Below are 22,447 nucleotides of genomic sequence, written 5' to 3'. Positions count from 1 at the left end.
AGAGCAGAAAACATTTTACTTAAAAGTTTACCACTTATAAACCTATACTCACCTCACAAAATAACGTAAGCTTGTCATCTGGTAAAAGACCGTTGGCTTCATCCAGTAAAAAATCTCTTCGGATAAATTTCTTAAAACCCCAGTCCTTGCCTTGCACAAATCGATATGCTCTTTGGCTTTCTGATAAAATACAGTCAATGTACAAATAAAGCAAATTAAATGAAAATATTAGCAAATAGCAACACCTAAATTCTATATTAAAGCCAAGTGTAAATCAAAAAATAAAACCATTTAGCATGTTTGGATCATGTGTCACATTAAGAAAACCCATAGCTATTAAAAGTATGTTGTAATAGCATTATTTTATGAAACACTTGATAGAACTTAATAGAGCAAAATTTGCAATTCAAACCATATCACCCCCTTAGATGCTATCTTAGGCACCATCCAGCAAGAAAGGAGTTTTTCAGCTGATGTTTAAGAATGCCAACGTGTCAAAACAGGAATTGTTCACAGGGAAGTACCATTACAATGAATTTGTCACCACAAGTACATTCTGACAGCACTTCTGCAGTTGTCATAACAATCTGTTTTGACTTCCTCCTGAAATGGAAAATCATGTTTCACAGGCTGAAATTATTCTGAAATATGGTAAGAGCACTAAAAAAAGCAAAACAGAAATAAAGGCTTTCAAGTAACAAACTTTTTTTTGATCATAAAAAGGTATTATTTATATTTATCTTTGAGCCATAGTTAGGATAATTATTAATTTTTTTTTAATCCATCGGATTTGCTGTGACCACACAACCCTTTTTTTCCAGTTCTAATGTTCACAGCCCACAAAAGGGTTCCCAAGGTCATATTAGTGCAAATACACATGTAATTCTGAAAGATTAGTTATTTTAAATGGCAGGTTCTCTATAAGGTGTTCAATTGTTCCACAGGGAAGAGCATTATATATTTCTATGTGGAACTAAAACATGGGAAAGAGGTTATTTGGGAATACCTTTGAGAATATCTGTAAAATAAATCACATTCTGAATCAGATTTAGAAAGACTGTTCAAAATGAAGAGAGCAAGACTACTTCTGAAATAACATGGAGTTGGGCGGAAAGGGAAAAAAATCTCAAAAAGAGTTCTCTAAGATAGAATTTTTTTTTCATTCCAAAAAAAGCTGGACAAGAAACATGCCATCATATTTCCATGCAATTCCACACAAAGCTGTATGGATAGATACTTTAGCCTTTTAGAGAAGAGTTAAAGTCAGAAATTTGTTATAAAAGCAACGTATTTTTCATTACAGAATCTGTTAAAATATAATTCCTTCTACAGCATCTAAAATAAAGGTACCAGGAAAGTCAGACTTCTGTACTCGGTAGCATCACTGAAACAGAAGACCATTTAACACACTGCACATGCTAGAAAACATATGCCCAATACATTGTCCTCACTGCCAATAGCTGGAAAAATTATATTCCTAACAGTTTTTCCACTAGAATTAGACCAAGAAGAATATATTGTACAGGTTTTGATTCTATTTTTTTAATACAGTGAAGAACCACTCAGGAACTGACAATGCAGGAGGTGTCTCTATCACACATTCAAACAACAACAAATCCTCCTTATGCTGCAGAACACAGAAGCAGAGGGAAATACACTCACTAAGTGCAGTGTGGGCTTTGAGGGCAGCAGAACAAATGTCAAATACTGTTCGCATTTAAATTTGTACGCCAAAGAAAATTGTCATTTTAAAAAATACCATTTAGGTTTTCTGGCATCTGTATTAGCATTTTCACATTTTTATCAACTTGCCAAAAATCCATAACAAACCTCAAAACAGAATGAAAACATAAAACCAGGAAAAAAATTAAGAGGTTAATTTTTTTTTCCTCTAGATTCAGCCCAATTCTTTATTCTGAAAACTTAGATTTTACTGTTATCAGCAACAACCAGTGCTAAACCCTCTGAAATTATGTGACCAGTAGCAATTTAAGTATACAAAACCCACAAAAATAAAGCAACATAAAAGCATAAATGTGGTTCTTTTCCTCCTAATAAAGCTCAAATGTTACTTTGTTATATATTTTATACACAGCTTCATCATTTGAAGCAGTCTGTGCGTGAATTATCAATTTACAAAGGACATCTGAAGTCGGGCATCATTATACTGTATAAATAAAACCACAGCATTTCCAGAAGCAGACGGAGAATGGCTGGAAAGTCCAAGAAATAAGATTTCTGTTGGTAATGCTTTTACAAATCCACTCGTAATACATTAAGATTCCCTTACCCATTGCTTTTGTTTCTTCTCTTTTAGCGTTCAACAGGGAAAATTTGAATTTTGCTCTGACTTCACTTTTTGGACAACTGACTAAAAGCAGGTATAATGACAGGTAGTCTTTGCTTTCATCATCTAATCCCTTTGGATTTACTCTCAGGCACCTGAAAGGAACATAGAAATTGTACATTTCTCAACAGTATCCAGAATAAATTCAGAAATATTTTTATAAAATACAATGATACATGCTACAAAAACGAACGTTTCCCTTATGACTGTTAAAACTTTGAAATTAGAACCAATCTGTACTGACAGTAAAACTTCAAGAAATACGAGTTTTAATATTTATTTGCAATTGAATTTTGCAACTTTTGTGAGTGGGAAAACCAAACCAAAAACTCATGAGAAAACCCAAACAAAACCCACAAAGCAGTTGCTAGAATAAAGACCTTACCACTTCATTTTGTCATTTGGCCCTGATGAAAAGGTAGAACTCTTTAAAACTTCACCCATTTCTTCTCGGCAAAAACTGAAGTTATTAATGGTCCACATGTAGGAAAATTTTACTACTTTAACCTGAATAAAAGATGCAGAGATGTAGAGACTGTCAATAAAATTTAACTTGCACCAACTGTTAGATTGTAAGCATAGCTCAGTAATTTTATTTTTTATTTTTAGTTGTAATTATGACTAGAAAATAAAGGCGCTGGAATTTATGTAGATTACCTGTGTGTAGCACCAGCTTTCAGCCACAGGTCCACTGGACATCTCCCCAGGAGGAGGTGGGGTAGGAACCCTTGACATTGCCACTTATTGCAGGTTTATAGTATCAAGACAGCAATCCAGACTTCAGTAATTCTCCTAAAAACAGTAATTTAATACATTTTGTTCACCCTTTTTAAGTGTGGAAAAAAATATCCATTGATATCCATATTACAGTGTTTACTAAACGATGCAACTGAAAGAGGACAATGGCTTTGCTATTTAGACAAGCTAGATGTCTGATATTAATGACCACTTGTACTCAAAATCCACAGGCTGAATCCTCATTGCAATACTTCATAAAAGCAAGCACCTGTGCATCATACAATACCACTAACAACCTTACTCCAAAATCACCTTTGCAAATTACCACCTTGATCACACCAGTTGTGTTACAACTTTCTTCAGTATCTTCTCCTTTGATTTGGAGAGTAACTAGAGCCCTGTGAGCACTCAGTTATTACTACCAATGTATTAGTTGCCCACACAGGCATAATTCAGTCCAGGAAGAGCACCTAGCTACCAGGTTCAAACAATCCTGGGATTTCTCAAGGGAAGGAAAGAAATTAAACTTGCATTCAAAGTATTTTCTTCATAGATCTTTCATGATTGCCTTGTATGTTTAACACCAACAGATTTGACTACAGAACTATAACATGTGTTTGTTCCTTATCAAAGCAGAAAACTGAAAAACAGCTTAAGTCAACTCGCCAAACCCAAAGAACTTTCTAATAGCAAATAAAGCAATACTGTTATGGATTATCACCTAACAGAGCACTACAATTTCTTCTGCCCATCAGAAACTGAGTCACACGCCCAGATTCATCACATCTAGCCACAGACACCAAACTAGCAGCCTACTTGTGCTAGTCTTGGCATATAACTAATGAATGAAGGCAGGCCTTTCAAGAAGATAGGTTCTGGGTTACTGGGCTGACTCTCCTTTAGGCAGGGTTTGCTGTCAACTTTAGACAGGTTTCTGCCAGAAGCATAGCTTCTCACTTAAGCAGCTCCATTAAGTTGCAAAAAGAAGTTAAATTAACCCTGATCAAATCAGATGAAAGCCACAATTGTCTGCCACCAAGTATTTTCTCTTGGTATAGAAAGTTTCTTTAAACATATCCTGCTATCGCTGAAGCACCATCAGAATATACAATCTTCCTGCAACATTTGAGTGTTTCCCCATAGAGGTCTTTTTACTTGTGACAGAACAGCATTAGTTCTCTTACTCAAAAGATGTGATTGCACATCACTAACCATATTGGAACTCTTTCTTTAGGGATAGGCAACAGTTAGAAACAAGGTTTTATGCAAGCATTTGTAAGAACATACTACAAGACGACATGTAATTCAGTCACAATGTGAACAAATTTATTATTCCTATAGGGAAAGAATTCTCTGCAAATCGCTATGAACCTCGGTAGATGTCTTCCCTCTTGCCTTTCTGGGGCTGCTTCTCACTTAATTTGGTAAGAATTAGCCATTCCCCATTAAATCCTGCTGGCATGGGAATCGCTCTGAATCATGAATGTATGAAACCTTGAAAACAAAACTAATTCTCAGTTTATGAGATGAGGAAGCAGATGCTATATAATCAGATCCCATACTGGATCTCTACTAATAGACCTACTATGACTAGAGAGATAAAAAAAATAAATAAATAAAAATCAGTGAATAGGTCCCCTGCAAGACATGGATCAGAGACACTGACATAATAACAAAATAAAAAAACAACATAAGTAAACATAAATAAAAAAATAACATTTTTTTTTTTTGTAAGTAAAACTTGTTTTTATTTACAGCAATCATCAGTACTTAAAAGTACTTTCCATAGATGAAAACTAGAAACAAACAGCCACCCTATATTTAAGGTAATGGAACTTGCTTGCCCTGTGGTTTTTTTTTTAAGCAAGAATTGCGTTATTGTGGAAGCTGTGTTTACAGAGATTTTGTTTGCAGGTTTACAATTTGTTTTGACTGTCTGTACAAAACTATGTAGAGTAAAATTCCTGGGAAACATACATGTGAACATCCCTCTTTCATAAAGCAAATATTAGCACTTACATTACCATTATTTCTGGGCACAGATCCTATTCAGTGGTAACAACTGAAGCTGCTACCTAAATACATGATGGATTTTAGATAAAACCACATCCTGAAAGAATTACAACAGCTCACCTCAGCTTGCTCTTCTTCAACTCCTCAGTGCTAAAACCAAGAAGAAATATACCCCTATTCCTTATTCTGTCATTTGCATGAGATGCACAGGACTCCCTCATCTTTCAGTCCATTAGACTGTTCAGTTTCCAGTAATCATGAAGAAGCAGCAGATCTGAGCCTAGTTTGCTCTGAAAGGGTCTCTAAATTGAAAAAGACTGAAAATAACTGCTGTATAGCAAGCTCTTTAGAAAGCATACAGTGACCTTATGCCAGGTACCAGTGCTTATCTGCCCCCTCCTGTCACACAGCTAAATTGCCCGATTCACTGACAATTTAAGCAAGGGTGGGTATTCTCAATTATTTTCAGGTGTCTTCCACCCTGTCTTTGTACCTGCTCTACCCAGGGCATTTGTACTTCACAGGCTGCTTCTACCTGCTGCATGGCTTTTTTTATTTCAGGTTCTGACAGAAAGCATGATTTTACGTAAGTACCCTTTACCGATCTTTCTGAATTAGCTTCAGCATTTTGTTAAGTTTCCATTTACAGCATTAGAACTAGAAAACTGATTTTCATGAGCTCATGATAAGCCTTTGAGGAACAGATTTAGACATCACTTTTTTTGGCATGGATTTACCAAGTCAATCAAATTTTTAGATTCAGAAAACTGGGAGAAAACAGTACCTTTAAATACTTCATATCATACTGTGAGCCTGTGTTGAAGAGCTGTCTTTTTTACTTTTTAATATGCCTGGATGTGTAATTAAAAAAATAAATAAATAAAAATGTAAGAAACCAACTAACAGCAAAACTGAACAATGCAGAACAAATACACAGAGCATCAGAGGCTCTCTGTCAAGACATACCAAAGACTGCCAGGAACAGGAGGGAAACAGTTTAGCAGTACTGCTCATCTGCCCCTCGCTTAACCTATTAATCAGTATTTGGGTGAGGATGTAGGGATATTTACCAAAACTACAGGGCTAAAGAGAACACAAGCTTCAAAGATGCTATCCTGAAGTGTAGAGGTGTTTGGGGAAGGAAGGATTTTTTTCAGACCCCAGACTGCCGCTCAGACCAAGCAGGCCTTGCAGGCCAAGAGCCTTATCCACTTCATGTGTCCAGTGATGGCTACCAGGGCAAAGTGGACCTTACAAGGGCAGACTGAATGTGAGGAAAAAAAAAAATGCACTTACACATTTACCTCTTTGTTCTATGTACTGTACTCTGCTTGGGGAGACGTCTAAATACCACTTTGAAGAAAATGTTTAGGAATCATTGATTGGCCACTGCCCTCATCTCTGACAAAAAGGTTTTTCAAGTACCAAGCCCTCATCATAGCCTATTAGATTAAATGGTTGGGAACAAGACCCAGCTTCAGTTCACAAAACCAGTCTCAGAATGACTGGGCAGAATGAAATGAATGAAGTGCAGAAAGACAGACCTGTTATCTGCAGGACAAAACAACTCATGCTAGAACCTGCACTTATTTCTCTGCAGGCTATCATGAACAAAGCACCAGAGGTGACAGGACATTATCAGGTAATGCCTCCAAGAGTTTTCAGGCAATGCCATACTTGTCTGGACTTGGCTTAACAAACCAGTGTGGCCATTTTGCCAGGCAGATGTGTTTGACCAGAGTAAACATGCACTGAGAACAGTAAAACAAGTTTTAATGGATGAGGGTAAAAGAAGTTTCTGGTTTTCAAAGGGAAAGAGATGTGTTTTTAAAGGATGTCAAGTACCTTTGTTGTTTGGTTGGTTTTTCAATGAAACGATATACCCATACTGAACGTAGCTCAGTAGTCAGTGATGATTTTAGTCTCTGAGATGCTGCTTTCATTGTCTAACTTCAAAAAACCCCAACCCCAAACAACAAAACAAACACTCCCACCATCAAAATAAAAATTAAAACAAAACAAAAACAAACCCAAAGCACACAACCAACCAAAACAAACCAAACACAAACAGAAGAAAAGCTCAAAGGTATTTTACTTAACCTGCACTCCCAGACGCCAAACATAGAATGAACAGATTCACAGAATGGTTTGGGTTGGAAGTGACCTTAAAGATCATCTGGTTCCAAATCCCCTGCCTTGGGCAGGGACACCTTCCAGTAGACCAGCTTACCCAAAGCCTCATCCAACCTGGCTTTGAACACTTCCACAGATGGTGCAGCCACAGCTTCTCTGGACAACCTGTGCCAGTGCCTCACCACCCTCACAAGGAAGAACTTCTAATTTCTAATCCAAACATGATGGCCTTATTACTTGTACTGGTCTCTTAAGGAAGGTATTGGTTTTACCTGCTAATCACTCTGCCAACTAGACCGGTCCCAGTTAAATTAGGATCTTCACAGAGCTGGGTACCACTTGCAGAGCAGTAGTGGATTTGCAGACACACAGATAATAAAAGAAGGGATTTCTCAAAGCACATTTTATTCAGGAATTAACTAAAGTACTCTCCTAGTCAAAAATATACTTGTGTTAAGATTCAAGCCATGTAAGTTGATTATCATTAATTACCTGCACATGAAGCGTAAAGAAAGCATGGGCTACCTCCATAAAGCATTTATGCTAAATTTCATCAAAAGCTGTATCAGCTCTCCATTTTCATAACTTTTAAGAAGAGATCTTAAGATTCAAAGCTACCTCATACATCCATAGAATATGAATTCTGTAAAACACTATCTTGCTCCCTTTCCCAAAACTTGAGTAGTTGTCCATGTTATTCTAAATAAAGTTTCTTTTCAACCTCTTAGAGCAACACATTTCCAGGTTGTTACATCGTGTGTTGGAATCATCTCAACTTTTTCACTGAAAAAATTACTAGCTCATTAAGAAAGTACCACATGCATATGAACACAAAGAGGAGTTTCCTAACCCCCCAAAATAAACCTACAAAACACTTCATAAACCTATTTGAAGAATTGTCTAAAGTGTTAATATGATCTTTTGCCAGCCCCCACATCTGAGAGCAGAAGCTCAGTGTAACAACTATATCCTAATAGTTCTTTCAGAATAATAATAGTGTAGTAAGTACACACAAGCAGGTGCGCATGTTAACCAGTGACCATAGAGATAAATTCTTTGTATTTCAATAAGGTGTTACAGTCAGCAAATTACTGGCTGGAACAGCTAAACAGTCTTCCACAGGGTATCCAACACACCCCAAAAGTCAAATCCAGCCTGCCAGAACCTAACCCACACATCAGTTCACCAAGCAAGCCAGTGACCCTGTCCTGTTCCCTCAAGAGTGAGAAGGAAAGCACATTAGGAAGTTGATGATCAGCTCTTGCTGACCCTCTTTTGTCTGACATCCCTTCCTTCAGGAAGGGATACCCTCACATGAGTGAGTCTGGCACAGTGTAGGCTTTTTCTCATGTCCTCTCCAGAAACTAGACAACAAAGCAACATTTAATAGTAATGTCATTGTGCACTTCCAAACCATGACAGCACAGTCTCCACAAAGCCCCACAAAGAGGCTATGGAGCTTGTCGTGACTGAAACATCAAACATCTCTATCCAGCAAACCCATCAAGCACTTAACAGCTAATGCAAAAACTAAGAGTAAATTGCTGTCTAAGAGTGAGTGGTATTAATATCATTTAGCAATCTCTAAGGAAAGCCTAAAAAATTACCATACCAGGAAATTCCACATACATATTACATACTCCATTTGAATGGTGAAAGTCTCTTCTCAAACAGGACTGAACTTCTCAAGAAATGCAAAGCTGTTACAAATTAACTTTTTTACTCCCCTCTTTGGAAATACTGGCATTTCATCACTGGCTGAAATAAAGGATCACCTTCTGAAAGTTAACTGCCAAATAACACCCTGTTCCTCCAACTTTTTATTCCTAGTAAATATGTAATTCAGAAAGCAAATATAGTTTGTCTAATTGCACAGCCAAAACTTAAAATAAATCTAAAGTGAATAAGCCTGCCATTCAATAAAAGCAGCTTCCAAAACCTCATTCAAAATAAACATTGTCTAGTTACAGAGGTATTGATTTAATTTCCTCTCACTAGTGAGCAATTACATAGTATTATGTAAGTATCATATATAATACTACCTATTGCTACTTGTTACTCAAGGAATCAGTTTTGGTTTTTAAAATACAGACTCAAACAACTGGGGAAAATACTGAATTTTATCACTTCTTGGGTGAGAGAGTATACATTTATGAAGCTAAAGATGGGGAACAAACCATGTCAAAATAGTTAAATATGAAGTGAAAGACATTTTAAGGCCCAACACAAAGTTACTTTTGCACCCTTAACTGAAGCAATATTCCAGTTGACTTAAACAGTTCTAGGTATCACCAACTTATGAAGGGCAAACTTTTTAAGAGCCAAAAAAGCCATGTCCCTTTCTCCTTGGCCATGGAAAGATTTGTGTAACAGCCACCCATCACCTGGGTCATGCCTATGCAGTAGCATGAAACTCTTGGCGCCCGAATGCCAATCAAATCCACAGGAGACAGATTCACTTTCTCATCAAATTTCAGAGACTTAAAATACCCAATCAAAAAGAATTTTTTTTTTCCTCCCTGTTTAAGATTTTGTGTAGTAAGCTGATTGTACTTACAAAAATTTGTAAGATTTTTACTAGTAAGTAGGCAAAAAAAAAATCTAAACTTTGTAAAAGACAGGACTGTTTCTTAACATGATTTGCATGTCTTCACAATTGATCTGTTTGAAAGAGTTGCTGCATATTTCCTATAGCTAATGATTAAACTAAATTTTCTGCTATATGATACACAACAAAGACTATAAACATTTGAAAGGTCTATTAAGCTTAGGCAGTTTTCTAATTTCACATAACCATAGAATGGTTTGGGCTGGAAGGGACCTTAAAGATCATTTAGTTCCAACCCTGCTGCCAATTTGTTCAGTATCATCATTTGCTTCTCTGGAAACATACTCAAGATATACTTACACAATTTAAATACAGTGTCAGTATTTACTGAATTTAATCCCTATCACTGCAACATTTAACTGTATTACTAACACTTAGACAATTGCAGTTATATATATCCACCCCTAAGTTAGAAAACATATAGGTTAAGGATATACTACATTCAGTATTTGTAGTACTTCTAACATATGAACTGTTTCCTTTTTAGGGCAAGCAGAAGGGAACAGCAGTTGGGTTATGCACAGGAAAACCCTAACTGAGGAAGTGAGAGATATATTAACAGTTAAAAGGAAGAATTTGGGAACATTTTTTATTTAGGACATAGTATTCAAAAATGCTTATCTAAGTTTGTTCTTGAACCACACCATAGCAACCAAGTTTGTACAAACCTAAATCAGGTTTGGGGGCTTAAATCATAAGCTCTGGCTGCTCCTATGTGCTTCACACTGAAGATCTCACCCTTGCCAGGCCCCCAGTGCTGCTGGAAGCTATTGCACTGCCAGGAGAAACACACACACTTCAGCACCCAAACCACCAGCCAATTCCTAACCCTCTCCACAGCCCTCCAGTGAGAAAAAACACTAACCCTGGATGGGACTGTGACAGTTGAGAAACTACATATTCGTCCCCTGTCACCCCTACTCCAGGGGCAGTAAACTCCAGCAGAGATAGGGAAGGCAGCTAGGTCAGAGACATCTTAAAATAGCTGCAACTAAGACTCCAGAATTTAAAAGCACATCCTCAAGGGGGTTCCAGCAGAAGAGTCCCAGCAAAGAAGAGCCAGGCAAACCCCAGCACATGTGAAATGCCCAACTTTTCAGGAGTATGGTGGTGTAGCTATAACTAATAACACTGAAGTCAGTAGTTCAAAATTAGCAAGATTATACTATTAGTTGTAAAAACTGTCGAGTACATGCAATTTTCAGGCTTTGCTCTAAATTTTATTTCCTATCCCAACCCATTGAAAAATACAGTTGAATTTTACCTCAGCTGGGAGAAAACATAGTGCCCAGCAGAGAATTAACTGTAACTGTCTAGTTTACATCTGCTAAGCTTATTAATAATATCCCGGAGCATTAGCCTTCCGTTATTGTTCTGTACTATAGGAAACCCACTGCACCCCTTATTAGATAGTCTAGACCATCCCCTATGGGAGTCATCTATGCACTTCCCTGAAGAAATGCAGTACACCGTGACACCACTTGGAAAACTATTTTGTTCAAATAATCTACTGATGTTTGGGGCTTTTCCTGGTATACAGCCAAAATGATCTTTTGCCATCCTTAGTTTTACTCCATTACTCTTACTCAAACAAATCACTGGCATATTAAAGTATATTTAGTGAAGACTTTTTTTACCCCTAAATAACTTCACTTACACACAATTAAGAGTTCACCAAATTGAAAATGCTAATCTTGGCTTTCAATTTTGCACATGAAACAAGTATCTGTAAAAACCAACAGGAAGTTGACTTCAAATTGTAACAAAAACTATTTTTTCCCAGCAGATTCAGTTAGTTTGGGGTGGTTTGTTTTGGTTTTCCTTTCTTTTTAAATTCCTAAGATTTGTGAAAAGCACTGGACTACACTCTCTGGAGACAGATGCTTTCATTTGCTACAGAGAAGTTGTAAAGAGCAACAGGAGCACAATGCTCTCCTCATTAACCTCTGCAGATGGTTATCACCTGGAAAGTCCACACTGAAATGGTACAACTGCTTTCAGCAGCCAAAAGCTCACAGATGTTACCAGGAGGGCTTTTGATAATTCACTTCTTGCAGTGTTACCTATCATGGCAAACAGTGGACACATTTGAGAACAGAGCTGCACCTTTGTGGTAAGTTTGTGAGAGGTACAGTTCATACAGCTCATCATCTTATGCCTTGTGCCAGACCAGTCACAAAGTGTATTATACTGTGCAAAAAACAACTGATACTTATAAGCTGGAAAACTGAGAGAAAAAAACAAAACAAAAAACCAAACAAGCAAACAAAACAAACAAAAAAAAACAAACAAGCAAACAAACAAAAAAACCCCACCACCTACACATGGTCTCCCAACCCCAAAACTCAATTCTGCCAGAGGACTAAACTCCATTTGATGCTAGTTCACCCAAACAGTCTTGAAACTGAACTAATTTCAATGGACTGGGTATTAAATTTCATCCTCAGCTGATCAGACAACATTGTAGGAAAGACAGGTAGGTCAAGAGGTACAGCTGCACACTCCCTTGCTTTAGTGACTATTAACTCAGAATCTCTGAAAGCATAGCTATATGAGAACCTGACGAAAGCCATCAAGGCAAGCAAAACTTGACTTGCAGTCTCGGACTGCAGCTGAACAGGCTCACATGCAGAAAGATAAAAAAGAAAATCCTAAAAGTTCATAGAATACCTCCACCTGGAAGGGACCCATAAAGAATGACTGAATCCAGCTCCCAACTTCAGTCCAATAGAGGCTGGTTTCTGAAGTTCAAAGACACACAATTTCTCCTATTGTTTCAAAAACATTGAGATTGTTTTGTTTATACTTTTAGATTTAAAAACAATTCCAAAATAATCTTCTTAAGTTACCATTTTCCATAACAAAAGCAATTCAAACCTCTTAAGAAAGACCAGCTGATCAAACTCAGGAGCTGTAAACTTTTAAAATTATAGATTAGAAAGAGTAAGTCCCAAGACCAAAAGCAGTATTTACATTTCTTTTACTCAAATGTTACTTCTTTGAAATTAGTTTCAGCATTAAAAGATTTCAATAGCTTTCAACTTTCACAGAACCATCTAATGCTTCACAAGACTACTCAGCAATAACCACTTCTTGCTTCATACCAAACCCCACTGCTTCTACATCTGCGGAGGTGGCAGAACTCACTGCTCTATTTGCAACCTTGGACTGCAACACAGGATGAGAGGGAAAGGGAACAGGCAATGGTGGTGCAGGTTACTCTATATCAGGCTCCCCACTACAGATCTTTCTTGAAAAGGATAGCACACATCACCTACTCACCTAACAAAACTTGTGCAAACTCTCTGAGGATTAAAACTAAGACTATATTCAAAGCAATAGGAAAAATGCTGTCTTGCAAAAAAGCCCTAGTTACCAAAGCATGAATGCGTAAAATCTTAACTCACACCTTGTCAAACAGGCTGTTTGCTCACATTCCCCTCGCCCCCCAGCACAGTCTCATTATGCCATCAGTTTGTTCCTCTGCAGGTAATGTTTAATTCAGTTTAAAAACAACAGTAAGGCAAACAGGATGGCATAGGGCTATCAGAGTGGCCTGGCTAGTCTGGGCATAGTTAAGCAGATTTTATTTTGACAAAAGCAACAGGGTTCATAAAAAGGCAGTAAGTTCTATCACACCAAAGTCTCTTTTCATAAGCTGCTTCAGCTGCCTTTGAGAAGCTCTTGCTGGCAACATACTCTACAAACCACCACACTGTGAACTACTACTGCAAGTAGCTGTCTTATTACCAGAAGCTGTTTCCAGAAATTGTGCTGCACAGGCTGCAGACCACCGAGGCCATCACCCACTGACATCTAAGCTCAAATAACCCTAACATTCCTCCTCTCTTTACTGATACCCTAGCACAGTTGGGCTTGCAAAGTCCTCCACTTGCTATGGCAAGTAAATAATTTTGTTTCATCTTCAGTGCTGTCAAATAAGGCAGACCTAAAGCAGATGCAAGTCTGCTGTTTCTTGCCTCCCTTCAGGAGACACAACCGTGCTGTGAATCATCCTGATGATCCAGTTCAGCCACAGAATACTCCTTTCACAAAAAAAACCAGAAGTTAAAAATGCAATTTAATATCAGGAAATCAAAAAGTCAGCTAACACCAAGCGATGAGCCCATCTTCATAAGTGAGTCTGGAAACCTCTGTGAAAGCTTAGACACTATAATTTATTAGTTACCCAGAATAACATTAGATGATTCTACTGCCATGTATTTTTTCCTCACCACTCACCACCACTCAGTGAGTAGAGTCTCACAACTACTGGAGGGGGTGACACATTTCCAAATAAAACTGGTATTTAAATTATTAAGAAATTATGCCTGGTCTGTGAAACAATAGTCGTATTTCAAACTACTGATCACAGAATAAAGGTTAATTTTGCTTGATAATCTTATCAATACAACTAATCATAGCAACTATGGGTACAAAGTTTACCACATACAAATTTTATGCAGGCTACTGCCTACACAAGGTTTTCTTCCACTTCTACTTGTATTATGATTTCCTCACACTCCTAGCCCCCACCCAATTCCCTCCAACCCCCTCCCTCCCCTTTTTTCTTTTTTTAAGAGAACAGCCACACTTTAGGAAAAAATCACTGATAAGCAACACAGGAAATCCCCTAATCAGAAGCCTCTCACAGGAAGTAATAGTATTAATTCAAACCTTCCAGATGTATTTACTGCATTTATTTGTTTTCCCCTCAGATCAACCACCTGCCTGGTGTATTTTGTAAATCTTGCAAAAAATGTGTTTATGCAAACTTCTTCAGTATAAGAAGTTTCAGTTTCTTACAAATCACCCACTGCAACACAAATATTCTTCAGCTGCCATTTTAAATTTTAAAAGTTTGTTTGCTATATGCACACAAGTAACAAGCAAAATGTACCCCGATGTATTCTGCAGAGATCAAAAAAACATCGAAGCTGGATTTTATACATTCTATTCAGCTGAAACCACCACACATCAAATGCAGTACCAGACCTACGAGTAAGATCACACCAACTTCAACGCTCAATACAGCAATGTATTATATTAACCTACAATTATGCAAAGCAGCAAGGGATTTTAAACAATTTGATTTCTACTGTAACATTTCCAGAACTGTAGTAGTATGCCGCACATCTCTAAATGAATTCGTACAAAGCAGAACTTTCCAAATGCATTAAAAAACACATTTAAAATAGGTATGTATGCAAATTGCTGCAATTAATTTCACGCACACCACAAACACATTAGCTGACATGACTGTATTCTGTCCTCTGTTACAAGAACAGTTACTCGATTTCATAAATAAGTATCAGTGTGACCACTGGTACATATGATGCCTATAGAAAGGAGTTAAGAGTTTAATATTTTCATGATATATTGCTCCCAGAAGCTGAAGCAAACTATATTAAGCACTTGTTATCTAAATTTGTTACAAACAGTTCTGATTTTATGTTCAAGATTTTTGATTATAAACAAGTGACTCTGAAATTAAACTCTGTTAACAAGTTTCCATCTGTTTTAAAACTTATGAAAAATGCCATCAAAGACTGCTGTTTTGTTGCTGAGGTAATGTCTGCAGATTAAGTAATTCAGAGCCCCATTGTGTTAGATGCTTCATACAGTAAACAAGTGCCTCTTCTAAACAGCATTAAGAAACTACTAGCTAGCTAATCTGTATCATTAGATTAATACATTAAGCAGTCAAAGCAACAAATTACTTATATTTAGATTTTACTTCAACTTAAACCAGTGATATTTTTCCACTTAGTCCCTGTATATTGAAAATGGCTGTACTTCACAGGCTACAGGCCATGCTGATGGAGAAAACAGATCCATCAATTAGAAACTGAATATGAATAAAGAAAGCCAGGAAAATTAAAACTTTTTGGACAAGTAGTTTTCCAAAGAAGTCATCAGCAGGGAACACAGAACTAGAAAGTATGACACCAGAGGAGAAAGTTGTATCAGCTATTCCTCAGGTCAGAATGAGTTCAGCACCTACATGCAATTTCAGTTTTTCAGGAAGCAACAACTGATGCAACTAACCCCAAACCCTTCTAAAGACACACAAGCCTAATTAATTTTCAAAGCATTTAATACACAAGTAAACAAGTCATTTGAAACAAATCGAGTGCAAGTCATCACTGCCCCCGATTCCCTTCTTCTCCATTCGTAACCTTACTTACGAATTCATTTTGCAAGTCACTTGCCCAACTGGTAAGCGAGCTCTTGGGAGGGGATAAACATTAAAGGAGCAACACGGAAGGAGGCCGAAAGAAACCTTGCCTCCCAAGTTTCACTCAGTGATCTCCACTGCACAACAGAGGCAGGTATAACAATAAGAGGTTCCCACCTCATGAACTTTGGAAGTTTCCCAACTGCTGGAGACATTTATTCCATAAGTAGCAACGCTGCCTACGCCAAGAGCTTCTCCCTGGCACACAATTACTTTTTCTTTCTATAAAGCAGCCAGTTAAATTACACATCAAATGATAATTCACCTTCGAACTGCTTAGGAAGTCAAGTCACAATATAGTGCAAAGAGCAAATGCCACATAGATGAAGGCAGGCAGAACTGACAGAGACTGTTCACTACTCCATTGACAAAGTACCACTAATTAAAGGCTCAACAGCTGTCTATTCTAAAGCAATCCTACAGCAAGAGTATAAGCAAACTAGAGCTTCAAATAATGCATATCAACTAAGTGAGCTGAGATCTGAACTTAGGGGAAAAAAAAAAACAACCAAACCACAACAAAAAACCAAGCAAACAAACAACCAAACAAACAACCCCACAAAAACACACCACCAAAACCCTCACAGACACACAAGAAGCAAATTACCATCTTAAAAATGCTTCCAAAACTCAACAGCTTCATTCCATATATTCAGCAATGAAATCAAGGGAGAGCACACTTAGACACTTCTAATACTAAAAAAAAATAAAATAAAAAATGGTTACAAGTACACGCAGCAGCCTCTTTTATAGAGGTCAGAACTCAACACTAACCCTTCTCTGCTTTTACCTAGCATTCCACACTACATGGAAAAAAAAAAAAAAAGTCCACTTTGAAATTATTTAGTCCATCTTTAATCCCTGAATAAGCAGCATGGGAAAGAAAGCAGCTTTTTTCATGAAAGCAACTGTCAAATTCCAGAAGTAACATATTACATTTGTTTAATGTCACCTATTTTGGACGATTTCCACAGAAAGAAAAAGTAAGTAACCAATGAAAAGTGGCAAGTGTGATACTTTTCACAAAAAAATCAAATGATAAATGGCATATGGGAGATACAAGGCAGCATCAAAGATAAGTAATCTAAATCAGGGAATTTGTACATGTGAGGTCTCTAAATTATTCCATGCCAACAAGTTTCTGACTCAGCTGCAAGAATATCTCACTTTCCACTATATTTCCTAAATGCTATATGCAAAAAATATTGACAGCTAACATGCCTGCTTGCAAAGCAATTCCTTGTAAAGAAAAAAAACAAAAAACAAACAAAAAAAAACCCCTTTACAGTTGATACAGAACCATTTTAAACTAGGTTAACACACCCACATCAGGAAGCTATTAAACTCAGGTAAACTGGAACCAGGAGACTTGAGAGTTTTTCCTCTTTAACCTCAACTCCGACACTAAACTTCTGCTGACGTTTTGCCCCACCAAAGTTGAATAGCTAAAACATTACCAAGATTTGAAACACTTACACAAAACAATACACACTCTATAACATAGTATACACACTGGTTAGAGAAACCCACTCAGCTAGGGTGACCATCTTCTCTCAGTAACAACTACCATATCTGCATTGCACTATGTTAAGTACCTCCACCCCTCACACAGTTGCAACGATCTCTTGTAAGCAAAGCACAAACTGAAGGAGAGACTTCCTACTGTCCATTTGAAGGGGCAGTACCAGTGGGAGCCCTTTTGATTTGGGTGGAACAAGAAGTAATTGAAAAAAAGGTGTCATAAGGACAAACTAGAAAGTTTCTCAAGAAATCAAAGCAAGGAAGAAGCCTCTTGTGAATATGCATGCCTTTTGCAGAGAGAGGGAAAGGAATCATGAGCTAAGGTATGAAAGCCTCTTGGAGAGCAAATCTCTGGCATGATGGTGCAGGCACTAGACAACCACTGAGGCACAGTCCTTCTATTTTATCTCAAAAATGCAAGGTTTAGGACATACACAACAAAACACAAGAGCCCATGTGGCTACCAAAATGCTCTTCCTTCTCAGTCCAGTGAACTCTATAGAGTTAGAAGAGGGCCCCTTCAGCTTCACTATGCTAGTAGACTTCTGAAGCTGCGCAATTCACGTAACTTAATATAACATCAGTAAAAGAACAACAGTTGATCGTGTGACAACCAATGCAATGGAGATGGTTAAGAAGAGCTAGCTGTCAACAAAGTGCTCTGACATCCACAGTGAAGGAAGGCCTAAATAAGGCGGGAATGGAAAAATGCTGACACTTTTCAACACCTTCATGTTTCAATCCAGGGTGCAGTATTTTGAAGACCACATTATTTTATGATTACAAGTATTAGGTTACCGCTTTTTATGGGTGTAATAATCTCATTTACATGTCCTTACTCTTAACCATGTTTTGCTAAATACACAGGAAGCAGAAAGGGCAGCATGTTGTAGACTGCTTTTCACAAAGAGACAGAAATACCTACAAAGAGCCTATGAGCCTGTCACAAAAACTGTGAGAGAAAATAACACAAATATCCACTTGTTCTCAACAGAAAGAAAAACAATCAAAAAGCAAACCAACCAACCAAACTGGGATGGTGTAGTTTTGGCAAGAGTGTCCTAGTTTCATTATATCATGACAAACACACACAGAAGCCTACTTCTCAGCATACCCCACAAGCAGGTGATATTCAATATTTCTATTTGCAATCATTTCTACAAAAGCATAGATGTAAAGAGAACATAAGGTAGAGATGTAAAGAGACTGTATGAAAGAGTGGGAAAACAACAAATGTAGCCAAAAAAAACCAAAACAACAAATGTAGCCAAAAAAAACCAAGGAAGGGTAAATAAAAAGATAAGTCAATGAGATCCACATGCAAGTTGTAACTACACTACCTATCGCTGTCCTCAGCTATTTATTTTCCATTTTAACTTCTGCTGTTAGTATCAACTGGTTTCCTTATCTTTCCTGTATATTTGTGTTTGATGCTTTCAAAGGCCCCAAAATTAACAGACAAAAACAACACAGAGGAAAAAAAGGAGAGGGGAAGAAAAAAAAAAAAAAAAAAAAAAAAGTGTTTTCTGTTATTTCAACTGAAAATCCAAGAACAATAAACTGTATGCATTGACAGCTAAAATTGGTGAATTAGGCCAAGAAAAAACTGATGGCTTTTCAAATTTATTTTATACTTGTCTATAGCATATTGAAGTTTTTAATAGCAACAAGTAGCTCACAACGCCTATGCAAGTTCAGAATGTAATGCTTTATTTTCACTGACAGTTTAAAAGCAGACTGTAAAGTAACAAAGTTAAAAGTTTGGCAGAAAGCTGTTTCAAGGCAACATAACACCAAGGATATTTCTGGATATTTAAAATCTCAAGTTTCCAGAAGAGAGTTAAAAGTAGTTTCTGGTGATGTACCAAAGTCTGCCATGTTTGCAGTTTTATATATAAAAGGCGTATTATTTAGAAATTATTTTCCCTTTCCTGAGCAAACATCCACTTACAGAGTGGGGAGAAATACTGTGCAGTAGACACACACTGGAAATCCTTCACAAACAAAAATTTATGTTTGTGCTAGTCACACATCTCAGAAGTGACAGTGACTGCTAAGTGTCTCTCTAAAATTGGCTTTTTACTTCCAGAAATAATAAAGTTTATACAATAAACAAACAAACAAAAAACACCCCAAAAAAAAAAAACCAGCAAAAAAACCCCACAACCCTGAAAAAGGGAACAAAACTTTTTTTTTTTTTTTTAACAGTTAAACACATGCCTTGGCCATCATACAAATGGCTCAGCTTCAGCACCACTGTGGTACAAATTCCTCTAACCATATGGGAAATCTATCAAAATAATGCATTCTGCAGAACTGATAAGAATAAGGAATGACCTAGCTTGACTCTCACAGATTGTTCTCCCCGGCAGGAGGTTAGAAACAATCCTTTTTGCTCAAACACTATTTTTATAACTCTCAACACCATTTTACCAAACAAGGTAAGAATACCTTCACAAAGCAAAGCTACATTTTAAAATTGGCTGTTGATTTTAGTATATTTCAATTAAAAAACGATCGTGAACTCATCAATAGGGATCACATTGCTTTCTTTGTTATGCCTTTTTCCATTCGCTATGCTCCTTCTCAACTACTTGTGCTCTCAAAAAGCCTTATGATGCAAATTTCACCAGACCCCTGTGAATTTCGGTAGATGACATCATCAGGTGAAAACCACTATTAGTCAATGCCGCTTCCTGACCACGCATAAAATGGTGCAGACACCACAGATGAATCAAACACGAGCTCTTAAAACATTATTCACTTGCTGCTACAGCTTCTCCAAAAGTTTGCCGCGGCTCGAAGAAGGGAGCCAAACCCCTCATTTTATCTGTTTCCCCCAGGATGTGAACTTCCCAGCACAAACTGCAGCTTAGGATAACAACAAGAGCGTACGCAGAAAACAAGATGTTAACAGCCAGTTTCGCACGACGGCTTCTCGCACCGTGCAGCCGAAAGCACTCATGCCAGGGCCTGCAAGAGCCCATTAACAAGCGCGTCCTGCCCAAGGTATGGATTATATACGTGGAAGCAACACCAGTCCCCAGCCTCCTCCGTCCGTGCGGCCCGGGCCGAGGTGGCTTCGCCACCGCGAAGGCGAGGCGCTGAGTGGTAGCGGTACCCCCAGTCCCTCAGCAATACCCCGCGTCCCCGTCATGGGAACGGCCCTGCAAGGTCGCTGCCCCGGGCATGGGGACCCTGGCCCGCCCCGCCAGCACGGCGATGGGCAGGAGAGAGTGCAACAAAGGCCTGCCCCCACACGCAACCCACCAGCCAACAGCGCTCCCCTGCCGTTTCTCCCCACCCCCCCCAGCCCGGGGTGGTACGTACCGGAGCGCGGCGCTGGCTGGGAGACGCGGCGGGTCTCATACTGCCGGGGCGGGGGGAAAAGGTGTGACTGTCACCAGTGCCCGGCGGGAGGCGGATGCGGCGAGGCCGGGCGGTGGCGGAGCCGCATCGCTGCCCGCGACAAGACCTGCTGCCGCCCCTCCCCCTCGCTCGGTACCTCGCGACTCCCGTGCGGCCCCGCTCCTCCTACTACTGCTACTGCTACCGCCGCCGCCGCCGCCGCCGCACTTCCGGGCAGGGAGGGGTCACGCTGCCGCACGCCGTGCCGCTTCCATCCGGGACCTTCCGCACGGTCCCGCCTCCTCCCCCGCGGCGCACGGGGCGGGGCGCGCGGGTGGCTGGTAAAGTTGGGGGTTGGTAAGGTTATAGCTGGGATGGTCTCCAGCGTCCTTGTCGCTATTTGGGTACTGGGATGCGGCGGGCGTGTGGTGTCCGGGGGCCTTGGAAAGGGCTCCGGGTGAGGAAGGGACTGGGGGGTGGTGATGTGGGTAGCTCAGGCGTTTGTAGTGTGAGGTTTTGGTGGCGTCGGGAGTGCTGCGCTGGAGCAAGTGCCCGGGGATCACTCCCACTGACCAACTGGCTCACGCTACGGGGCGGAGATAGGGCTTCCGAGAACTTCTTTCTTGTTAGTTTGTCTGTTTCGGATGAAGTTGACCTGAAAGTGACATTCGTGAGGGCCATCCTTCTGCCAGGTACCAGGACATGACAAGAACCAGCACTCTGTTAACTGCACCCCCACTTACAGTGCTGATGTTGAGTTCTCAGCACCTTACCTGGTGCACAGATCTGCTCTGCGCTCCTTGCTGGCACAGGCGTGGGCTTCGAGCCCTTCACTCCATAGCTCCCTGGCTGGGGCGATTCAGTTCCTTCCCACATGTGTTCACCACCTACCAGTTTCGAGAGTTGTCGGTCAGATCTGTTTCTTTTAGCCCAGGTGGGATGAATTTCCCTAAATCATTGACATATCTTCCTAGTTGCTTCTGAAAATAAATGATGTTATAATTGTAAGTTCCATATACAGTACTGCAGGCTTCTTTGTGGAGGATTGGAAATAAGCAGTATGTTTTGTTTTTCTAAGGGCCAGGGCTCTAAGGAAAATACCATCTATAAAGACAATTAAGACTCAGTGACACCCTAATTGCATCCCTTGAGAATGAGCGCTAAGAATACATATACACAGCGTTGTGCTGTGTAAAGATACCCAAGCTACCAAGGTCTCAATGCAGCTGCAATTAGTGAGGCACAGAGCCCTGGATAATTCATCCTGCAAAGGGAAAATGCACTGACAGGGCCATACTGCTTTTGATATTACTAGTTCACTGAGAACTATTTCAGGAACCTGTCCAACACTGAGCAGTATTTTCAGGTGGCTCAACATTTTTTGTTTGGAGTATCTTTCAAGCCAGTTCTTGTAGGAAATACTACAGACACAACCAGGACTTATTTCCTATAGCTGAACAGGATGCTTGGGGGGGAACCAGACTGTTACTTTTAGTATGGT

At 39.1% G+C, this 22,447-nt stretch overlaps 1 protein-coding gene across 2 annotated transcripts in view; it reads right to left on the bottom strand.

Moving 5' to 3' along the window:
- Nucleotides 1-21,151, bottom strand: part of SPOPL (speckle type BTB/POZ protein like) — a 37,973-nt gene extending 16,822 nt beyond the window's left edge. Inside the window, exons 1-6 of one of the 2 annotated variants that reach the window (XM_080620325.1) lie at nucleotides 21,104-21,130; nucleotides 20,929-20,968; nucleotides 3,005-3,139; nucleotides 2,733-2,854; nucleotides 2,291-2,442; nucleotides 53-180 (exon numbers count right to left, since the gene is read on the bottom strand). In XM_080620325.1, coding sequence (XP_080476451.1) covers nucleotides 53-180; nucleotides 2,291-2,442; nucleotides 2,733-2,854; nucleotides 3,005-3,082 — 480 coding nt within the window. In that variant the 5' untranslated portion in view covers nucleotides 3,083-3,139; nucleotides 20,929-20,968; nucleotides 21,104-21,130. Of the gene's footprint in view, nucleotides 1-52; nucleotides 181-2,290; nucleotides 2,443-2,732; nucleotides 2,855-3,004; nucleotides 3,140-20,928 lie in introns of both variants that reach the window. The other variant, XM_080620324.1, reaches the window with a different exon arrangement.
- Nucleotides 21,152-22,447: the final 1,296 nt, after the last annotated feature.

Source organism: Psittacula echo, assembly GCF_963264785.1.
Source record: "Psittacula echo genome assembly, chromosome: 6".
NCBI lineage: Eukaryota > Metazoa > Chordata > Aves > Psittaciformes > Psittacidae > Psittacula > Psittacula echo.
This window is presented reverse-complemented; position numbering and strand designations above follow the sequence as displayed.